Genomic DNA, 22902 nt, shown 5'->3' on the forward strand with positions numbered 1-22902 from the left:
GCTAGGAAATATGTACTTGTCTCCACTTCTGGAGAGCAGTTGCCAATCAGCAGTAAAAAAAAAAAGGCTTTGGGCCACTATTCTGACTTTGTATAATAGTCTGGTTGTATCAGAGAGAGAAGAAGCTTATAAGGATGGGAGAGATTCTGAGCATGCTGCAAGCATGATGAACAAATTTCCAAGCAATCATAAACAAGAGAAAAAGATAAGACGTTTCAGAGGTGGACATGATTGTTTGCAGAAGCATAGGCTGCTATCAGACGTATTTTAGAAGAAATGACAAAGAGTGCATGAAGACTGGAGAAAACTCTATAATCAGCAAGCATTAGGGGTGGATGAGAAATTAATTTGATTTGTAGTTAAGTGAGAACTTACAAATTTGTACCTCCTAAACAACCTGAACTGTTAGTTAGATAGTAGTTAGATTTGAAAATCCATACTTTTTCAAGTTTTCAGTTTAATTTGTAGGGAAAAAAAGTAGATTTGAAAAACTATGAACGAAAATGTGTACAACTGAAAAAAGTATTTAAAAGTCCATGTACTTTTAAAAAACGCTGGCAAAAAATAATATGAATGTTCATGCATAGTCTGGAACAAGGATGCAATGAAATACTACTGGAAAAATAAGAACCTTAGCAAAATAGAGTTTGACAGACTAACCTGTGTGTGTCCTACTTATAAACTGAATTCCATCTTGGTATATGTGTATGTGTTTTATTGCAGGAAATCTTGTTCGAATCATACCTCATGGACTGCTTGTGTTCTTCCCTTCATATTCTGTCATGGACAAAAGTCTGGAATATTGGAGAGTAGGTTTCCAGATTTCAGATTATATAAAATTTATTTAGCACTAAATCTTTATTGTTCTGTCTTATTACAGGATGTCAAAGCAGTAAGTATTCTTCACTTATCTTGGTATACCTGAGTTGCTACTATTGAGGTTCAGTTGATTTGTGCGTAATTTGGGAAATGATAAAATTGTAAGGGTTTCTAGTTCATAGCACAGTCCATATTTGCTGCAGTCACTGCAATGCCGCCAAGGAGAAGTAAATGATAACATGATTTAAATGTGGATTGTTATGACTAGGGCCCAATTCCTGTTACCCTAGGCAGTATTTTATTGTGATCTGAAGCCATATACTCTGACCTACTACAACGCTCACATCCCATATGCGCGCTTGCCATCCGCGGCTTTAAGCTTATGCAGATGGCAAGCCCTGGATGTTACAATGGCATGTGCGGCCACTGAAACGAACAGGACTTGAGGTCCCACATTTTTTGCCATCCATGGAATGTATCCCCATATATACACAGGACCTACTGTACCTCTGAGAAAACATTGTGGAACAAACACAAAGTGGTTTTTGCTCACAAAGATAGGTCGTCTAGCTTTGGCTCTTCCCAAATGGAATCACTGATGTCATACTAGTAATTTATAAATTGGCCCTGTGTGAATAGTGGAGGAAAATGACATGGTAGGCAAATATGTAATATCTTGTACATGGAGTTCAAATCTCTCAAAAACAAAACAAACAGCTTTATTTATATACCATTTCATACCGCCTAAGCAGTGTCTAAGCGGTTTACAGCTGTAAGCTAATTTGCCCCCAACAATCTGGGTACTCATTTTAGTGACCTCCTCAGAAGGATGCAAGCCTGAGTCAAGCTTGAGCCCTTTTGCTGGTCTAGAACTCGCAACCTTATGGTTTGTGAGTGAGTAGCTGCAGTACAGGCTTTTAACCACTGCGCCACCAGGGCTCCTCTCAACTCACCATTTCAGTTTGCCAATTTTGGGTCTGAGCTGTGGTCAGTTTGGCTATATTGAATAAAAACAATTGCTTAGTAACAGTTTTAAATTTCTTTCATTGGGGAAAATGAGTTAATAGACCACATTTGGCTTCAACACACAGACTAATGCTGAACAGATGTTAAATTTATTCTTCAGTGGCACATAAGTACAGTCATCCCTCCATATTTGTGGCTTTGATATTTGCGGATTTGATTATTCACGGATTTCATTAATGTGTTCTCTCTAGGACTGTCTAGGTCCTCCAGTGCAACTCTGTGGTCAACTTTAACTAAAAGTTGCACTGAAAGACCATTTGTAGCTGCTCCAGTGCCATTCTATTCATTGAACACAGAATTGCACTGGAGGACCTAGAGATTCCTAGAGAGGTGTCCTCTCAGGTAAAAACAGTGTTTTTGTTATTTGTGGTTTTTCCATATTCATAGGGGTCTTGTTCCCCTAACCCTAGCGAATATGGAGGGACAACTGTATTTGCTTACTAATCTGTGGTCAGTGACCAACCATAAAACATCACAGATGAAGTGTCACAACTCCCAAGAGGCAGGGTTTTTTTACTGTCAGATGGAACACAACTTGCTTGTTGGTGGCAAAGAAGAGGTATTGGTTGGGGAAAATACAGACTCCTTGTCCTGTAAGAATTCTCCACACATGTATTTTCTGGGTTTTTTTTAGGACCATGATTTTGTGGGGAAAATAGAAGCAGTGAAGCCAGTTTTTGTGGAACCACGAAACAAAGGAACATTCACAGAGGTTTGTAAGAGTTTACACATTTGTGAAACACTGTACACTCATTCTCTTTACAGTAACTTCAGTTTGCTAGGATTATACTAGTATTGCCTCAGCATTGCTTTGCTGTATTTTAAAAAAGATCTTATTTGGAATATTGAAAAATATATTCTGAATACTAAAGGTGGAGTTGGTTAAAGATCTAATTGCTTTATCAAAATTATTTGTGTTTCATTTTTAAGCATTTTGATTTTCTGCAATAAATTACAAATAAGAACAGAAACATTCTTTTTCTAAAAGGGAAAAGGCCAAGAGTAGTAGAGGCGAAGAAGAGAGAAAGGGGGACAGTGTGTCAACCATTAATTAAAAGAGCTTTGCTCCACTTTTATAATGATATTTGCCCTGACAATGTGTTCCACAAGGACAGGCTACTCAAAAATCCCCACATAATCTGGAAGATGTTTCCTGGAATTGGGCTTTAAATATTAATTGTTCAACAAAAGAAAATATAGTTAAGATTTAAGTCCATTGGTTGGTGATGGGAAAGGTTTGTCCTCTCAGTATTCTGTGATACAGGTAGTGCTGTGAAGAGATTTAGTTTCCTATTTCTTTGCTAAGATCATTAATCCTACAGTGGCAGAGAAAAAGTTGTCAGGATGAAAACTGGAGATAGCTTCTATTTAATGGTTGTGTACAAGTTTCAGCAGATGTTGCTTGTCAGACAACCAGGTGATAAGCGATACCTGCTGAAATTCCCTCTTCCACACAGCCATTGAAGGTAAGGAGCTGTCTCCAGTTTTCATTCTGTCAACCTTAGGCACAGACATAATGTTTCTCAGGTCTGGACAACGCTAAATTCTTTATTTCCATCTCCTGGGTATCTTAAAAATTAAAAATGCCATTTATTTATTTAATTTATATCCCACATTTCTCCCAACAATGGGACTCAGTATGGCTTACATTAAAGTACTATAAGTAGAATTCAAACGTTAAATGAATGATGATATTAAAAATAAAGCAATTAAAAACATACCACAAAATACAGCACTTATATATTTAAAACCCGTTTCCTTAGCAGATTAAGTTGATCATCAAGGGAAATTATTTAATGGGAAAGAAAACAGTGAGAGAGCCAGCCTCTTCATTTCCAGAGTCTGGGATTAGCTTTGGCCAAACAAAACTGGTGCTGATGTTTTGACCACCAGATGCTGTCAGTAGCATTTAATTCCATCTGCATGGCTTCTGAACTCCTTCTTGGGTTCTTGGATCTATGAGTGGCTCAGCTGCTGAGCAGCCAGGAAAAAATTGCTCCGTTATTGAATGCTGCTGGGCCAATGTGGAATGTTTCTTAGTGGGAAGCTGTGTAAAAACAGAAAAGCATAAGTTACCATGACTCTTTGCTGGTTTACAAAGATAGGATGTATAATGTCTAGGATCTGTTATAAAGTCAGATCATTCATATGGATTTGGATTTCCTGCATGGCAGGGGGTTGGACTGCATGGCCCTTGTGGTCTCTTCCAACTCTATTATTCTATGATTCTATGATATAGGATGCACCTGCCCAACTTATGTCCAGACTATCTGAAAGACAACATCTCCCTATATAAGCCACCTCGGAGTGTTGAAATGTGCAAGGGAGAGCTTTCCCTTTGGTCTCACCATACTTACAGGCATTTAGTGGCTTTTCCCTGGATGTGGAACTCCCTCCCACAGGAGGTCTGTTTGGCCTTCTCCCTGCTCTCTTTCCACCTCCACATATGGAGACCTTTATGTAGCACTAGTGTGTGTAAAGTTGGGTAGCTTTTCAATCCTTTTTAAAAAAATTATGTTACAGTTTTTTAAAATGGTTGATAACGATGGCTTTTTTCATGATGTTGTTTAATGTGTTTCTGGCATTTGTGAAATAAGATTTTAACTAAATCTTGCTTTAAATTAGTGCAAGCCAACTTGGTTCCCATCCTGGGAGACAGATGGTGTATGAATTCAATACAGAAATAAAATAAATAAATAAAGGTGTGTGATTTGACTGTCATGCAGCAGCATTCTCTATAACATTGCTAAACATTTTGGAGCACATCATTTCAGACACTGAATTCAGATTGGCCCTCTGTATCCACAGATTCCTTCTCCATGGATTCAACCATCCATGCCTTGAATACACACACACACACACACACACACACACACACTCATATTCCAAAATGTAAACTTTGGTTTTGCTTACATAAAATGGAAATCATTTTGTTACACCATTGTATTTAATGGGACTTGAGCATCCATGGATTTGGGTATCCATGTAGGAGTTTACAGGTTTGGTGTCAGAAAGGACATTGGACTCTGCCCAAGCTTCATGTTGTGCCATCACTCCCTTTCTCTGTCCTTTGCCTCTCCTCTTGTTCTGGGCTTTGTGCTGCCCAGCATGATGTGACTTCTGTTAAAAGTTGTGTTGAAGCATGAGTCCTGACCTGACCTAGTCATGTGTGTTATCTAGTGCACTACAAGCACTACTGCAACCCTTGTAAATATTCTTTCAAAAAAACCAGGGGTACTTAGAGATAAGTGCCCCTCCTTCATTCATGTTGTTCCTGCTAAGATCTCTCTTATTATTTAGATACTGGACTTCTTCACCATTTAAATATGTATTAATGATTTATGTATTAATGATTTCTGGTGAAATTATCCTGTATAAAAATAGCTACAATCTGTTCTATATTTTAGAATTCATTGGTTTTTTTTTTAAAAGAACAGATTCAAAATTCTTAATTTCTATCATCAGGCCATTTTTACCTTTTAGTGCACATTTTGAAAAGCAGTTATTACTCTTTAATGTATTTCCCTTGTAAAACAGTTTCAATGAGTATTTTCTTTGTTTCTTTGTCAGGAATTATTGTGGGGATAATTGTGTGTCATTTTAAAGAATTTTTTTACCCAATAAAAGTTTTGTTCTCTTGTCAATTTTGCTTATCTTGGTGTATGGCCAACACAGCTACCCCTGAATATGGTTTTGTTTATCAGTGTACAACTGCTGATGTAATTTGGTGCTTACCATGAGTGATTTCTTGTAATCTAGGGTTTCCTGAATAAGGCATATCTGATTCATTTATCTAATGCTTCATCAAAAAAACATTGTAAATAGGGATCTGGAATTATAGCTTCTACGTGTATGAGAATAAAAAATGCATGTCTAGTCCTATTTTATTGATGCAGTTTTTCTCCTAGGTCATAGATGCCTATTATGAGAAAATTATCTGTCCCAAATCTAACGGTGCTGTTTTCCTGGCTGTGTGCCGGGGGAAGGTATGTGTCTGAACACTGTACAAAAGCTGAGGTACTCAGCTCTATTTCTGCTTGTTATCAGACCCAGCTGGGATTCTGCAGGTGTTTAGATGCTGTAATGGGCTGGATGGGGGCCAGTAAACTGATGTGTAATCCCAATAAGATGGAGGCTGTGTGGATTGGTGGTTCTCAGGTATAGATATTGGGCAAACAGCCTGTTTTTGATAGGGTTGTACTTTCCCTGAATGAAAAGGTATGTAGCTTGGGAGTGTTCCTAGATCCATCCTTGTGACTGGAGGCCCAAGTGGCCTCTGGCTCAGAATGTTTGGTGCTAATCTCGACTGATGCATCATCTACAATTTTTCCTGGACAAGGATAACCTAGCCACAGAAGTCCATACACTGATGACCTCCCAACTAGATTGCTGTAATGTGTTCTACATGGGACTACCTTTGACAAAGACTCAAAAGCTGCAGCTGGTGCAAAATGCAGCAGCTCAACTGATGATTGGAATAGCATATAAACAGCATGTAAGGCTTATTCTGAAAAAATTGCACTGGCTGCTGACATGTTTCCAGTCTGAATTCAGGGTGCTTATGATTACATTTAAAGCCCTAAATGGCTTGGGACTGTGCCTCTCCTTATATATCCCTGCTTTAGCATTAAGATATGCTGTGAGGGGCCTCCTCCATGTCCTATTATTGAGGTCCGTTGATCGTGTTGGGATGTGGAGAGGGTCTTCTCAGCCATGGTCACCAAGTGTGGAGTGCTGTGGCACCCCAAGTATGGAGGCCCAATTGTTGCCAACACTCCTGTCATTTAGGCACCAAGTTAAAACTTGGCTGTTCACCAAAGCTTTTGAGCATTATAAATTCAACCCAAGACTATTATTTATACTTTTAAAAACTTTAAAAATTTTAAAATCTATTTGAACTCAGTATATCGTTTAGTGTATTGTTGGCTTATTGTCTTGTTGTTTTTAACCTGTTTAACCTGTTTTAATGGTATTGTAAGATGCCTTGAGATTACCTGATATTGGATGGGGTGTTAATAAATACCTTAATAAATAAATTTGAATAAATAAGAAGAGACGTTACCTTGAACCTTGCAGCAGTTGTTCCCTACCAGCAGTATATGTTCGTGACAAACAACATATTGTAAATATACTGCAAGCTCTCTTGTTTTTTCCTCCTCCTCCTTTTTATGCTGAAACAAACTAATACGACTATGTCTTTAAAACTTTCTTCAGGCTAGTGAAGGTTTGGATTTTGCTGATAGGAATGGGCGAGGTGTTATCATCACAGGCCTTCCTTTTCCACCTCGCATGGACCCCAGGGTCATTTTAAAGATGCAGTTCCTGGATGAGATGAAGGCCAGAAGTGGTGGAGGACAGGTAAGGAGGGGGAAAATGAAAATGTGGATATCTGTCTTTCTTCTTGCGTAGTAGCTTTTTTCTGGGGTTTCTAGTAGTACTACTTGAAGGCTTGAAAATCTGCAGAATTGTCTGTACTGATTTTGCATGCACCTGTTCCCTTTTTACCTATGGAGTTTATGGTCTGAGTCTTGGTTAAAATCGGGGGAAACACTTGAGGTTGTACAGTGTTTCTTTCTTACGCCCTCATGACCTAGAGTGCAGTGCCATTTTACAGAGGTAAGTTGTCTTGACTACTACTACTAGTTTTAAGGGTGCAAAAAGATACATCTAGTCTAGAACTATGCTGAGCTTTCTGGTATTGGGGAAGCTCTTTTTCTTGTTTGGATTCAAGAATGGAGGCATTAGTGAAATGAAGGCAGATTAGAACTAGATACTAGACTAGAACTACAAAACTGGCTAGACAGTTAATTTAATGACAGCTGGTCCAGATGCCCAGAATTATGGCTGTGCAATCTAGCACTGAAGCAAGCATACACCTTATCAGCAGTTTTGGAAAATCTACCCAGCACACAGCAAATGTCAGGAGTATACTAAACAGACTTCAGCTAATCCTTAAACAGCAGTCATTACACCATAATGGAAAATTGTCAAGCAAGCACAAGGGAAAATAGTTCACGTTGAGTCTTTTCCTTACATTTCAGATCATTGTTATTAAAAGGAAGGACCAAATGGTAGGGTCAAAATGTCCAGGAAATGCTTAATTTGCTTTCCCTTAAGATTCCAAAGAGCTTAATAAATCTCCACCTTCTAAAATGTTCCCTGGTTAATGATACTTCCCCTTCAGCATGGCTCTGTCTTACTTTGGCCTTATGGTCAACTTCTGATCTTTTCTCATCACTGGTTAGACAAAAAGTGCAGTAGAGAAGAAGGAGAATAGAAGGATGGTTAGGTGAGCATTCTTTTCAGGTCTGTATTCAAGACATCGCCTTCTTAGTGTTATTTTTTGGTTTTAATAGTTAAAAGAAGAAAAAGAAGGAAAGAACACATTGCATTAATTTTTTTAAAAAATCTTTCTGCCCTTTAGTATTTGTCTGGAAACACCTGGTACAAGCAGCAGGCTTCTCGTGCAGTAAACCAGGCCATTGGAAGAGTCATTCGGCATCGGCAAGACTATGGTGCCATCTTCCTTTGTGACCACAGGTGACCCTCTTTTTTTTCATCTGAGAGAATTCTAAGGCAACTGTCTCTCCTACTCAAATCCTGCACCACCAGTGCCACCTCTTTGTTTCACAGCTCCTTGGAACAGTGATTTTGTTTTCTCTACCATGATGAAGACACTTCTTCCACACAGCTGAGGGAAGAAGTGTTTGTGGTTGGGTAGGGAAAGAGCTCTTGTTAAAAAGTTTGGGAGATGAGAAGTGAAAAATAAGACATGAAAATGGCTGAATCCTCTTTCATCTCCTCACAAGTACCTGCCCTCATTGATTAAATTGGAAAACTCCTACTCCTAAATTAAACTACTCAGCATTCCCAGATTAAGTATCTGGCCTTTCAGATGGAGTAGAATCAGTGTTCTATTACTGTGAAAATGGATCAGATTCAGTCAGGCTAAACATCAGGAATAGCAAGTGTGTCTTCTTGTGCTAGGAGTTTGGATACTTGTGAATAAATATTTTAGAAGCCCCAACTGGCTTTCAGTTTTTAAAAGGCATGCTTCTGCTGTAGGTGTTGGATGAGCTAACTGCTGTTATAGTGACTGCTTCTGGAGTACCACAAAGACCAGTGTCAATCTGTATATGCACTTAACTGCTATTATTACAGTTTTATACCAGTTGAAAGTGTATGGCTCCATCCTGTGGAATCATGGGATTTGTAGTTTAGTTAACTGCTAAGAATTTTCTGCTTGGAGAGCCTTAGTGCTGTATTTCAGCAGAGTGCCTCTCCCTGTTTAAACAGAACTGCCTTGTGGGGAGAGACTTAGGCAGAACAGAATCCTTTTTCACATACTCTATTTTGCACCAGTATTACTCATGTTTTCATCTTAAGGATGAGGTTGTCTATGATGGGTAGATGATGTAGTGTCTTCCAGATGTTTTGAGCTATAACTTTTCTTTGTGGTCTCTTTGACTCACACAAATCGGTTATCCTGCATCCCTGCACAAAGCCTCTAATGTGTTCTAAAGCATTCAAAAGAGTTTGGGCACTAGTCCCGCCTATCTCTGACAGCCGTATATAAGGGGCTCCCATCAAAACCTGCCACTTCCTTTTAATCTGCCACTGCAACTGCCTCATGAGGAATAGCGTTTGTGTATTCAAACTGGAATATGTTTTCTGAGGTTCAATAATTGGCATGGGCTTTCTAGCCACGCTAGCCCTCAAGGCTTTCTCAGTACTGCTGGCTTCTTTTAAGATGTACATCAAATGTGGGTATTTGAGATGCCTTCACTATCCCATATTGTTGCCTCATGTGTGTACTCTGCAGAGTTTACACTGCAGGGCAGACAGCAGAAAGTGCCATCTTAAAACTTTTGTACAAGCAGGCCTTGAAACCACAAGATCCTGAGCATCATTAGCAACTTTAAATCCTCAGCTTCAAAGACGTTAAAGTCGAGTATGGAGAAGAAGTCAAGTATGGAGAAGATGGCTTCAGTTCCAACGAATGTCAGTTCCTCCAAATGAAAGGGTGCAAGTATGTTGGTGGGGACTATCTGTACACCCACTAAGAAAGTCAGACGGTATGGGAGACCTCTGATTGTCCATCAACCCCTGTTAAGACTCTTGAGGTTGAAATGCAGACTGACCTAGCACAACCATAAGAAGAAGAAAAGATTGGAGGAACACTCTTTGCTGTGACCCTCTTCTTCGCATTCCTCTGAAACTATGGCTATAGCTGAGCCATCTACTTCCCTTCAGGGACTTGACTCAGAGATAGTTTTTTGTGAGGCTGTGGTATCTCTGCAGGGTTCTCTGAAACTGTACTGTGGTGATGGAGACTATATCTATGCAGGACAGAAGGTCAGACAACCATGTTTTGGAGGGAAAGGTACAGGAGTCTTATGTCATTAGAGTTACAGTTTCTCCTTTTCTGGGTTGAGTCTCAATTTGAGGGAAATGGCTTGTAGCAATTTCATCTCTAGTTGATACTGATGTTGGTACCGTTCCAGGTCACATCCTCCTTATTGGTTCAGACACTGATTTGGCTTCTTTTTGTTGGTATTATTGAGTAAGCAACACTGTCAATTTCATCCACAGGCTGTTCATAACCAACAATACCTTGGCTACCACATTTGAATGCACCAACAGTCCCGCTTCCTACTTTTTGTAGCTTGCTAGTCTCCCATTTGTGTGAGTCAGAGAGACCATGAAGAAGAAGGACAAGTTGCAAATCTGTAACTGTAGTTCTTGTAGTGATCACTTGTGAACTCACACAACTCCACCTGTCCACCCCTCATTGTTTCTTGCTAGTTCACATGGATGGCTGCATCCGCGTACTACAGAACTGGTGGGTTTAGTGGGAGTTCCTTACACAAGGCTGCCAGAGGTGGGCAGGACTACTGCCAAAACTCTCCAGAATGCTTTGGAATATTCCAAAAGAGGCACTGCACAGGTGCAGGAAAACCCATTTATGTGAGTTTCCGGATGACCCCTCAAAGAACTACAGTAACTTGTCCTTTCCATAATCCTTGATCATTGGCCATGCTGTCTTGAGTTTATGGGACTTTTAGTTGTAAACATCTGAACATCTGGAAAGAATTGTGTTACCTCTTTCTGCATTTCTATTCTAAATATTTTTTTATATTCAAAAATCGAACACAAAAGCTTAAAACACACAATAACCAAGACAACCAAGACAGAAAATAAAACATACACAAACAACTCCAATCCTTCAAATCCCTCCCCCCCCCAAAAAAAAAAACCTTCCTGCATATACTCTAATTGAATTCTTAAATAATGATCTTTTCTCAATTTCTGACAGGTTCATGAACACAGATGCAAGAGCCCAGTTGCCTTCCTGGGTCCGCCCTTATGTCAGGATTTATGAAAAATTTGGTCATGTAGTCAGAGATGTATCTCAGTTCTTCCGCGTTGCACAAAAATGTGTAGGTATCAAGCAAGTCAATGTGAGAGCCTTTGAGGACTATATCCACTGTTAATTCTAACTAGAGTAAACCCGCTGAACTGAATGGGAATTGTTAGTCAATTCTAATGTGTGCTCCACTGATATCAGTGAATTACTCTAGCAGGAACTAAGGGCCTGAACAGACAGGCCAAAATAAAGCTGCTTCAGGTCACTTTGGAAGTATGCTGTTTAAATGACACACACATCTTAAGAGGCCAGAAACCGTGCCAAAGCTGTGCTCCAGTCCTTTGGTGTGGATTCTGGCCTCATAGGATGCATGCATTATTTAAACAGCATACCTCCAAAGTGACCTGAAGCAGCTTTATTTTGGTTTGTCTGTTCAGGCCCTAACATTGTGTATAGTTCAGAAGTAAGTATTGTGTGATTTTTCAGATGTTGGGATCATAGTACCATAGAATCTTTGAGTTCGAAGGGACCACAAGGGGCATCTAGTCCAACCACCTGCCATATAGGAATACACAACTAAAGCACTCCTGAAAGATACCCAACTTCTGTGTCAAGACCTCCAAGAAGGAAAGTCCACCACTCTCAAAAGCAGTGTATTCCGCTGTCAAACAGCTCCTACTCTAAAATATTCTTTCTAACATTTAGGTGGAATCTCTTTTCTTGTAATTAGAATGCGTTGGTTCATGTTCTGGTTTTTGGAACAGCAGAAAACAAGCTGGCTCCATCTTCTACCCAACACCCCTTCTCATATTTAAAGTTGGCTATTATGTCACCATTCAGTCTTTTCCAGGCTAAACATATTATTATTATTAAGCTTTATTTATATAGTGCTATAAATTTACACAGCGCTGTACATACAATCTTTTTAATAAGACAGTTCCCTGCCCTCAGGCTTACAATCTAAAAAGACACGACAGAAAAGGAGAAGGGAATGGTGGTGTGGGAGGGGATCAGCTCCAGCAATTCTTCTCTCCCTTTGAGTTCTGGACCAAGGCAGATGGACTGGAGGGAGGGCTCTTCTTCTTGAGGGTAGGACCGATGGTGCTGGGCCTGTCTTTTCTCTCCCTTCAGGCTGGATGGTATCAAATGTCATGGAGGGAGGGCTCTTCTGGTTAACATATTCAGCTCCCTAAATCATTCCTCATAAAGCTTGGTTTCCAGGCCTTTGATCATCTAGATTGCCTTTCTCTGGACATATTCCAGCTTGTCAATATCCTTCTTGAACTGTGATGCCCAAAATTGACCACATTATTCCAGGTGAGGTCTGACCTATTCTATGATCCTCTTGACTTTATAAAGCCCCCCCCCCCCCCCCTTTTAGGGAACATGGCTGAACCAGACTCGCTATAGGCTCAGGGACCTCCCACTCCCACAAAACATTTAATTTGATTAGTGGATTAGGTTTATTATGTGTACATTACTAATATTTACCTTTTAATACTTGGATTTTTGTTGTCTTACTATGCATCCTATACAGTGGAAAGGTGGAATGGATGTAGTCCAATAAATAAGAAGAACTTCCCCTGTACTAACTTCACTGAGTTCCAAATACATGTGTTAGGTATCCGAGTGCTTATCTCTCTGCTTCTGGCCTATAGGAATGTCATCTTAAAACTCATGTTCCTTTCCCAGTAGATAAGACCCCCACATCCTGTAGTTTGGGTTATGCTCCTCCCAATCACTCCAATAGGCAGCAAGTAAAAAGAGAGACCTCCTGGTGACGCCACGTGGGTGGAGCTAACCCTAGAAGGCCAGTTTTGTCCTGCCTGTCACTCCAGTAGGATGTGTTTGCTGTTGCTCTGCAGCTTCTTCACTACAGCCACTCCAGTCCTTTTTCTTCTCCTTCATTCTCCCAGACATTGGAAAGAATTTAAAACATACACTATCCTGGAGACCAAGCCACCCACAGAGGAGAAACAGCTTTCATTCCTCAGACACCCCACTGTGTTTCCTTTTAGCTCTGTACTATGGGCAAGAAGGCATCAGTATCCATGCCTAGCAGGTGGGCCAGGCCCAGCATTACTACCTGCCATAAATCCTTGAGAGGTTACCACCAGAAACCAAGTCACCCATGCCAAAGACTACAGGTGCATGAGCACCTCTAGCCATCATAGGTCCTATAGCAAAGACCATCAGGGTGGTCACTTACAAGCCACCATACACACTTGTTAGATATCACTAGCTTTACAGCTTGGTTCTGCTGAGGCTGCTGTTGACAGCAGGGTCTTGCAGCAGGTGCTCAACCTATGTCACTTAAGGGCCAGCACCGCCCACTCTGTTTAGATCAGCTTTGGTAAATTTCAAACTACAGGATGTGGGGGTCTTATCTACTGGGAAAAGGGACATTGGCTCTTACCTATGATATGTCCATTTCCAGTAGATAAGAGCCCTACATCCTGGCCCACCCTCAGGGGTGCTGGCATAGGGATGGTTCATATCCACATAGTGCTTCCCTATGGGGAGCAAGCTAAATTGCTCACTCCCTGTCTCGGTCGCCGTGCAATTCTCTATACTTTGATATCCAAATAAATTGTTTATGTTTTTTCTGGAGCATTCAGCTGTTGAACGACTGGCCTTCTAGGGTTAGCTCCACCCAAGGGGGGGTCACCAAAAGGGCTCTCTTTTTTACTTCCTGCCTATTGGAGTGAGTGGGAGAAGCATAACCCAAACTACAAGATATGGGGCTCTTACCTACTGGAAATGGACATATCACAGGTAAGAGCCAACGTCTCTTTTTCTGTATACATCCCTGTTATTTGTACACTCACACGTTGAAATGACATGACATGACATGATATGTTGACATTTATAGCCTACTCTTCATTAACCAATGAAGCACATACATAACTACTGATATAACAGTAAATTAGAAACATTTATTTCTCACTGTAATAATGGATATTGACTCTAAAAATGGGAACCTCACCAACTAATGTCACCTGACTGTGACAGCCAAAGAAACAAATCATGCAGTTGTAGCAGAATGTTAATTGGAAAATGTCATTCCGTGTGTCTTGTCAATTAGAATTCATATTCAGTCTCTGGAGCTATTGGCAGTGGAATTGAAAACACCGTGCAAGTATCCTAACAGTATTATATGGAGACATGACTTGCTCAGATTCTATTATGTACAGTTCTGATTGAACTGTCCTCATGAAAATTGAAGAAAGGGCAGCAAAATTTTCAAGATGTTTAAGATATTTGGGACACATATTTGGGGGACATAGTTTAGAAAGTATGTATGAGGCATGGCAGAATTTTTTTAATATTAGAGAGTGGAAAGAACTCAGTCTCTCAAGATATTAGAATTTGAAGTCATCAAATAAATTGGTGATAGGTGAGGGAGAAACAAAAAACAGTGCATAATACTAACCCAGGAAATGCATGACCATGGAGTATGGTGATACTTGGAGCAAATATTGGCCTGTTACAGACTGCCAAAATAAAGCTGCTTCGGGTCTCTTTGGAGGTATGCTGTTTAAATGATGCATGCAGCCTAAGAATCCGGAAGCTGCACCAAAGCTCCGCTCCGGTGCTTAGGAATGGAGTGTGGCTTTGGCGTGACCTCCGGACTCTTAAGACCCAGGCATCATTTAAATAGCATACCTCCAAAGAGACCCGAAGCAGCTTTATTTTGGCAGTCTGTAACAGGCCATAGTGTATAGTGTTTGAGTACTGGACTAGGATTTCAGGCGAATGAGGTTTAAATTTCCGCTCAGCCATGGAAACCCACTGGGTGACCTTGAGCAAGTCAGACTCTCTCAACCCCAGTGGGTCACCCTCTGTTGGAGTCAACTTCAAGGCACATAATAACAACAAGAAATGGTGGTAGCCAAACCAGTTAGTAAAGAAAACTTTATGAAAGCCTGGACAAATTAATGGAAGACTGGTCAGCTAATTATTATTAGTTGTGATAGTTTAATGGAATCTCCATATTAAGAAGTATTGTATGCAGCGACCACATACTGGGAGTGCTTTAATGACTTGCTCAGCCTGTGATTTCCGAGAAGAATTAAGCTGGTCAGTATTGCAACAGGATGTTGGGTTGGACACATCATTAATCTGATCCAGGAAAGATATTCTGCCTTCTCAGAATAGTTAATTGTTGTTAACTGCCATTAAGTTTGGCTTTGTGTTAGAATGGCCCTCTGAATGAGAGACCTCCAAGACATCCTTTTCTTAATAGTCCTGCTCAGATCTTGCAAAGTCAGGCTGTGGTTTTTTGGTTCATACTCAATCATTTACTCTCCTTATTCCAAAACTGAGCCAATGATAGGGAAGAGTAGCAGGCTCCCCTACTGGTATTTTGTATGTGCTATTATTACAAATAATTGCCACTGTACTGAATTCGGTTGGGAAGATTCTGTTTTCCTTGAGAGGTGACTTTGAATTTTGTAACAACATTTCCATTCTTTTCAGATGCCATCTCCAGCACCTTCTGTTTCTTCTTGCAGCACCACTGAAGAGGAAGGAAACCCTACACCTTCTACTTCCCATGAGCAATTTATTTCTTTGACAAAAGCCAGCAATTTGGATGACCATGTTCCTAGTTTGAAAAGGAAGAGGATGGGTAAGTGCCTTTGTTTTTAAGAGGGACAAAAGGACATTGGTATCATTTCCTCTCAGAATCTGAAAATGGATCACTAGAGAATTTCAGCAGAATGGATTAGGAAAAGGGTTTTTTCCCTAAGAAATGAAAAGAATGTATCTCCCCCAGTCATTTAATTAAAAAATCCAAAAGATATTACAGTAGATTAATAGGCATTTGGAGGTCCTTCAATGTGACTCTAGGGTCAACATCTGTTGGAAAATATAGTGTTTGCTGTTAACTGTGGTTTTTCTTATTCATTGTAACCATGGGAACGAATCCCTGCAGATATAGGGGTTGTAATGTACAATGCTGTTAAGGAAGATAGAAGGCAGTAGAGAGAAAAAAAGACTACATGCCAGATGGATAGACTTGGCCAGGGAGGACATGGGCCTCAATTTTCAGGATCTAAGCAGAGCATAGCAGGTCTTGGAGATGCCACATCCAGAGGGTCACCATGAGAACCAAATGGCCTGTTTTCAGTAAGCTGTATGGTTTATTTTATTTTTTAAGAGTAAAAATAATAATAAATAATGACAATGAATTAATTACTATCAAAGTTTTTCTAAAAGCCTAATGCATGCTTTCCTTTATTATTCCCAGACTCTTGCCTCATTATTTTGTCCCCCATTGATTTTTCCACCACTCTGAATTATTGTTACGGGTGTTTGTGTCCAGTTAAGAAAATTGCTGTCCTTGTGGGTGACAGAGAGGGTTAAGCTGGTGTGCTCTACATCTTCACATATTTGTTTAGAGTGCATTGATAATGGCTGAGCAGGGCTGTTCTGAACAACCTCAGTGGCATCTCTCCTTTTCCCTTCTTCCTTCTTAAGCAGCCCCAAGCTGGAAAAAAAATGAGTTAAATATAATCAAAATGCAAATATTTAACCAGTGATTTATCTTGTGTCAGATAATGGAGTGGCCAGCCTGTGTGTAGAGTATGATCAGGTTCCAACCTCCTCAAAAAAGCAACCTGCTAGCCTCTTGGATGCTCTGGAGAAGCATGATAAGAACAACGGACAGGCAGATGAGGAAGAAGGCTTGATAGGAGAAGAAACGGTATGAGCCCACTGTTTGAATGACTGTGCTAGTAGTCTCTGCCTTCTCTCCAGGCACACCTAATAGAATGCTACTGTTAAGTGGGACTGTCATGCTATAGAACTTAACTTGAGCTCTGTTTCACATAGTGCAAGATCCATGTGTTTTTCTACCCAGTGCTGTTTCAAGCTACAGGGAATATTATGGGCTGTTCGGTTGTCTGAAATGCTTTGGATAACAGAAGGGAATATGAAATGATCAGGACCCAAAGTGTTTTGGATTTTTGAATGTTATTTATTTATTTATTTATTTATTTATGGGTTTTGGAATACCTGCATTTGCTGGTATTTGCAGTTACAGTGGTGTCACACAGCTTTATTTCTGCAGTGTGGATACACCCTAAAATGAAGGGAAGAAACTATATTAACTCTTCTATCTTTACAGGCCAAACGTTTGTCAACTCTGTCTCTTCAGTATGAGAAAAGGCTTATGGATGGGCAGAAAGGAGGCCGGAAGAAAATCAAGATTATCAGCAACATGGTATGTTCTGCTTGTGCCTGGAATGAAAAGGCATATTTTGAATATACAGCTGTTTCAGACATTTAGCTACCACTAAAGTCAGCCGAACATCTAGGTATCATGCAAATCATTTTATTCTGTATGTGTGAATATTGCTGGTTCTCAGTGTCTGTGAAATTATATAATTAACAGTGTGTTTTGGGACGCACTGTCAAATATGGGGCAGTGGAGAGAATGCAAAGCTCAGTGGTAGAGCACATGTTTTGTGTATAGAAGGTACTGGGGGGGTTGATCACTAGCATCTTCATTGTATTAAAAATTAAAAGTAAAATATCAAATGATTGGGGGAGATAGATTATTTTGAAGTCTTGAACAGTCATTGCCAGCCAAAATGCACAATATTGGGCTAGGTGGTTAGATAATACAGTCCAGATTTTTATATTATTACCCATGAGAGGTAATAGAATACTGTCTTTTCAATACAGGATTGCTCAGTATTCTTAGCTCCTTCCTCTTAAAAGTAAAATAGAGGCTTATAGATGTATTCATTTTTCTTAGGCATGTGACTGGTTTATATAGTCTGGCCTTAAGCTACATAGAGCTAGATAGTTCCTTGGATTGTGCCTAAGAACTGGTAGCCAGTGAAGCTACTTCAACAAGGAAGTTATATGTTCCCTGTAGCCAACCCTGGTCAACACTCTGAGCACAGCATTTTGGACTAACTTCCAAACAGTTCCCAAAGGCAGCCCCACACAGAGTGTGTTCCAGTAATGTAATCAAGGCATGTATTGCTGTAACCAGGTCTGACATAATCAAGAATGGATGTATCTAGTGCACTAGTTTTAACAGTGCAAATGCACTCTTGCCCATTGCTGAAACTGCACATCCAAGTTCAGGAGTGGTACCTATCCAGCACAAGCTAAATCCCTCTTTTTAAATCTGCATTTCCATAGACTGTCTTTAATCCTTCAATATATCTCCAATCAACTAAAGTATAATCACTCTAGGCATAAATGTACAGGTTAGGATAGAAGTAATTCCCATATGGCTTCATGGCTCTGGCTCTGCCCACACGGTAGCAGACACCTTACTTGAATTTTTAAGTCCATGGTATAAAATTCCTTTGGGCTAATCAGCAGGATGTGCAGTTTAGTAGAGATGAGAGAGGCAGTCAGGCCATTGATTTCAATCCAGCTTGAATGAAGTAATTGCTCTCTAATGAGAGCTAAGTAACTATCGGTCTTTTGAAGATCGAAGGGTTTTCAAATCCTATCTGAGAAAAGCAGAGATCTGCAGGAAATTGCAGCAGAGTGTGGGAATGGGAGCAGGGATATGCTAGACCAAGGTTCCAGGGTTCAATTTCCAGCTCAGTCATAAAACCCACTAGGTGACCTTGGGTAAGTCATACACTCTCAGCCTCAGGTGAAGGCAATAGCAAAACCTCCTCTGAACAAATCCTGCCAACACAAACCTGAGTTCCCCCTTCAGTCCTAAGTCATGTATTGTTGTTAGAGGAATCAGAAAGAGAGTAAGGTCAACCTTCTGTATCCACATATTCAAGCATCCACGGCTTGAATACATTCAAAAATTATATAAATTCCAAAAAAAACAACTCTTTATTTTGCCATTTTATATAAGAGAGACCATTTTGGTATCTATTGTATTTAATAGTACTTGAGCATCCACACATTTTAGTATCCATGGGGGCTCCTGGAACCAAACTGCAGTGGATACCAAGGGCCCTCTGTACACTAAAGGGATTTTCATATGCATCTTATTTTGTCTCTCTGTTTTAAATTACAGCAGGCTGATAAAGCACAAGACCCCTCAGAGCCCAAAAAAGCTCGGGCTGCAGTTTTCATTGCAACGGTGAAGCAATCTCTGAGTCAGCTAAATTTTGACACCTTCTCACGGGTCCTCCAGCAGTACAAGACTACAAATGACTTTGATGCCATGTTATCTCAAATGAGTGCTATTTTTGCAGAAGACCCGAAAAAGCATGTCTTGTTGCGAGGTACTGTAGCCATGTGGAGATCCCTTAGGCAGCTGCTGCTTTTAGGATAGCCTTTGATTATTGTGGTGACATTCACACTGTCAGCATTTTTTGAAAAGCGTAGTGCAGAAAACTTAACTTTATGCTTAAACTATGTATTGTCGTGGTGTACTACTGTACAATTATTATTATCATTATTATTATTATTATTATATAGTTTGTTGTGGGTTTTTTGGGTTATGTGGCCATGTTCTAACCCAAAAAACCCTCAATAAACTATGGATACCGGCCATGAAAACCTTCAAATATACATATCCTTACACACACATAGAAAAAGGAAGGAGTAAAAGAAATATGAAACTGCAGTAAAATTGTAAAACAAATTATCTAGACAGAAATACAAAAAACAGTGTAGTAAAATATAAAGCAAACTGACAGTGTGGTGTTTTGTTTGAGCACTGGATTGTGACTTTCAGGGTTCATTGACTATAGAAACTTACTTGGACACTCAGCCCCAGAAAACTCTGTGATATGTTCGCCTTAGGGCCACCATAAGTCGAAAACAACTTGAAGGCACACACCAAAAACCAACAACAAAAAAAAAAACCTGTCAAATATATATAACCAAGATGTTGATAAAATATATATATTTAAATGTTTAAACTATTTAAAATTTGAAAATAATTTAAAATATATAACTACAATAACCAAAAACTCATTTGCTTACTTCTGTTAGTGTAAAGGAAGAGTCAATAAATAAATAAATTGTACACTAGTATATCTGTGATCTCTCTTTGCTTGCTTATAGAAGAGAGTGTGTTTGTTTTGTGCAGTACAAATGTGTGTTACAACCAAAACATACTCGACTGTGAAGGAGTATGTGGTGGTTATTGTGGGATAGTTGTTAGGATGGATTTGCATGTCCAGAATTATGAAAGGCACCTTAGATCAGTAATAAAACATCTGATTTGCTTGCAAAAGGTCTCAGGTTCTGCCTCTGAAATCTTAAGCAGCATGTAGTGAGAGTGATCTCTTTCTGCATTAGTTTCTGAAGAGCTAACTGCTAGTAAATGGAGATGACCCTGGGCTGTTAACTGGTGCAGGTGGATTTTTTTCTTTCATCTTTCACACACTGGAGAATACCTAAACAAATGAGGAGTCACACATATGTAAAAATCTCTTCGTTTAATATATTTTGTAAGAGTAAAATACAAACATCTTGCTTACCTGGGTGTTAAATTTGTTGAGCTTCATTTGTCTTAATTCTGAGTAGACAACATGGTGCCATCTCCCAATGTAGATTCAAACATCCTAGCTATTATTTGAAACACAGTCCTTTACCTTCAGTGGGTTTGTGTTACTTGGACATTACAGCCTTATCAGTGTAATTTACAAATAATCTTTTAGCCATCCCATTCCATGTCTTCTTCAGGAAACCAAACAGGATAATTGGCATAAGCAATAATTAAATTAAAAATCATCCATGCAGAATTTTTTTTCTCTTAAGTTTTTTTAGCAAAGGAGTGTGTTATTAGCTTATTTTTGTTCTTGCTTTCTCCAACTGTAACATGAAACAGGAGAAGAAAATAAGTAGGGGGAAAAAGAATTGATAATTTTGTGGACCAGATGAAATGAAGCAACTGCCATATCTGACCCACCACGGGCACATTTTCCCAACTTTCTGGTCATGGACAAATACTCTGATCTGGCATAAAATAGCTTCTTGTGATCCTAAGCAACTTCACAGCTTTTATTTGGGAAAATATGTTCACTAGGACACATATATAATCCTGGCATGGCTGTCCTCCTGTCAACGAACATAAGTATGAAGAGATGGTTTTTGGTGGGTTTTTCGGGCTATGTGGCCATGTTCTAGAAAATTTTCTTCCTGATGTTTCGCCAGCATCTGTGGCTGGCATCTTCAGAGAATGCTTTGCCTGGAAAAAGTTGGGTGTATATATACTGTGTGAGCCTGGGAATGCAGGAGTGATTTGTATGTGTATTGTTTTGTGCTGATGGCCAGCCTCAGGCTGGGAGGCTAATGCCATCAGCACAAAACAATACACATGCAAATCACTTTTGCACTAGAAAATTTTCTAGAACATGGCCACATAGCCTGAAAAACCCACAAAAAACATGGATGCCAGCCATGAAATCCTTCAACTTCATATATGAAGAGATGATTGCAGGTCATGGGATGTTGAAAGCTCTCTGCTAAAATCCTGAGTCCAGGTAGAAGTTACTGGCCTAGATAGACCAGGGTGCTGATTCAGTATAAAGTACTGTAGCTTCATTTGTTATACATATGTTCTTAGAAGATGTATTGCTGGCCATTGGCTTAGATGCTTTTTAAAAGGTGTTTAAAAATCATGGAGGAGAAGAGGTCTGTCAAACAACTACAGTTGTCCCTCCAATTTGCGGCTTTGACTTTTGTGGATTTGGTTATTTACGGTTTTGATTAATATGTTCTCTCTAGGGATCTCTACATTCTCCAGTGCAACTCTACCAAACGTTGACCATAGAGTTGTGCTGCAGAACCTACACATTCCTAGAGAAAACACTTCTCTAGGCATTTATAGGTCCTCCAGCATGATTCTGTGATCAACTTATGGCAGATGTTGACCATAGAGTTGCACTGGAGGACCAGGAGATTCCTAGAGGAGATCTCTTAGGTAAAAAAATAGTGTTTTTTATTGTTGGTTTTTCCATATTCAAAGGGGTCCTTCACCCTTAACCCCAGTAAATGTGAAGGGGGAACCACTATATTAGTCACGTTTACTGAAAACCGCCTCCACATGCAATATGTTCTAGGTAGAATCCTAAAATCATAGATTTCTCAGTTCTGATGTCAGGGGAGGTATGGTGGGGGACCTCCCACATCAAGCAAAACTTTTGGGGCTGTGATTGGTGGTGGGGGTGGGGAAGAGAAGTCCTTCATTACCTGACATATAAGAGCATGGTGACAACAAACTTTCTTTAAATTTACCCATAGGCTTCTGGATTATTACTATTGGGGAAAAGGATAATTTCTCCTACCCATACCCTGAAAGTTTTTCTAGAATGAATATTTTGACCCAAATTTCAGAAAGTACATTGAAATGTGGACGCAAGGTTGGCGATGCCTAGGAACATAGTGGTGCCTGAAATGGTATACCCTGAGAAGTTTGCAATAGTGTAAATTGTCATGATGGGCTTAATTTTTCTTCTTCTTCTTCTTTCCATTGCAAGAGTTTTACCAGTTTGTTCGGCCACAGCACAAAAAGCAGTTTGACGAAGCTTGCCATTGCCTGACAGGGGTGGGCTGTGGCTACAAACCAGAGCATAGCCTCCTCCAAGAGAAGAGACTGGTCCTGGCCAAGAAGGCAGGTAAGAAGACATTGAGAAGCTGGCAGCTTTCAGTGAGTGTCTTTCTGACTACATTCCTGGCTAGGAGCAGAGGAAACCCTTTCTCTTGCTGTGGTATGTAGGAAGAGTGACTACATGGTCAGAAGG

At 39.9% G+C, this 22902-nt stretch overlaps 1 protein-coding gene across 5 annotated transcripts in view; it reads left to right on the forward strand.

Annotated features, from left to right (window-relative positions):
* RTEL1 (regulator of telomere elongation helicase 1) overlaps nt 1-22902 on the forward strand; it is a 92996-nt gene that overhangs the window by 47568 nt on the left and 22526 nt on the right. For all 5 annotated transcript variants that reach the window (XM_089513531.1, XM_089513534.1, XM_089513535.1 and 2 more), the window contains exons 20-30: nt 724-809; nt 2480-2557; nt 5754-5831; nt 7060-7203; nt 8270-8385; nt 11162-11285; nt 15692-15842; nt 16771-16919; nt 17343-17438; nt 19221-19431; nt 22639-22776. In XM_089513531.1, the coding sequence (XP_089369657.1) occupies nt 724-809; nt 2480-2557; nt 5754-5831; nt 7060-7203; nt 8270-8385; nt 11162-11285; nt 15692-15842; nt 16771-16919; nt 17343-17438; nt 19221-19431; nt 22639-22776 (1371 nt within the window). The remainder of the gene's footprint in view (nt 1-723; nt 810-2479; nt 2558-5753; nt 5832-7059; nt 7204-8269; nt 8386-11161; nt 11286-15691; nt 15843-16770; nt 16920-17342; nt 17439-19220; nt 19432-22638; nt 22777-22902) is intronic.

The sequence above is a fragment of the Sceloporus occidentalis genome, unplaced genomic scaffold (assembly GCF_023333645.1).
Source record: "Sceloporus occidentalis isolate IW3139 unplaced genomic scaffold, rSceOcc1.0.p SCAF_3, whole genome shotgun sequence".
Taxonomy (NCBI): domain Eukaryota; kingdom Metazoa; phylum Chordata; class Lepidosauria; order Squamata; family Phrynosomatidae; genus Sceloporus; species Sceloporus occidentalis.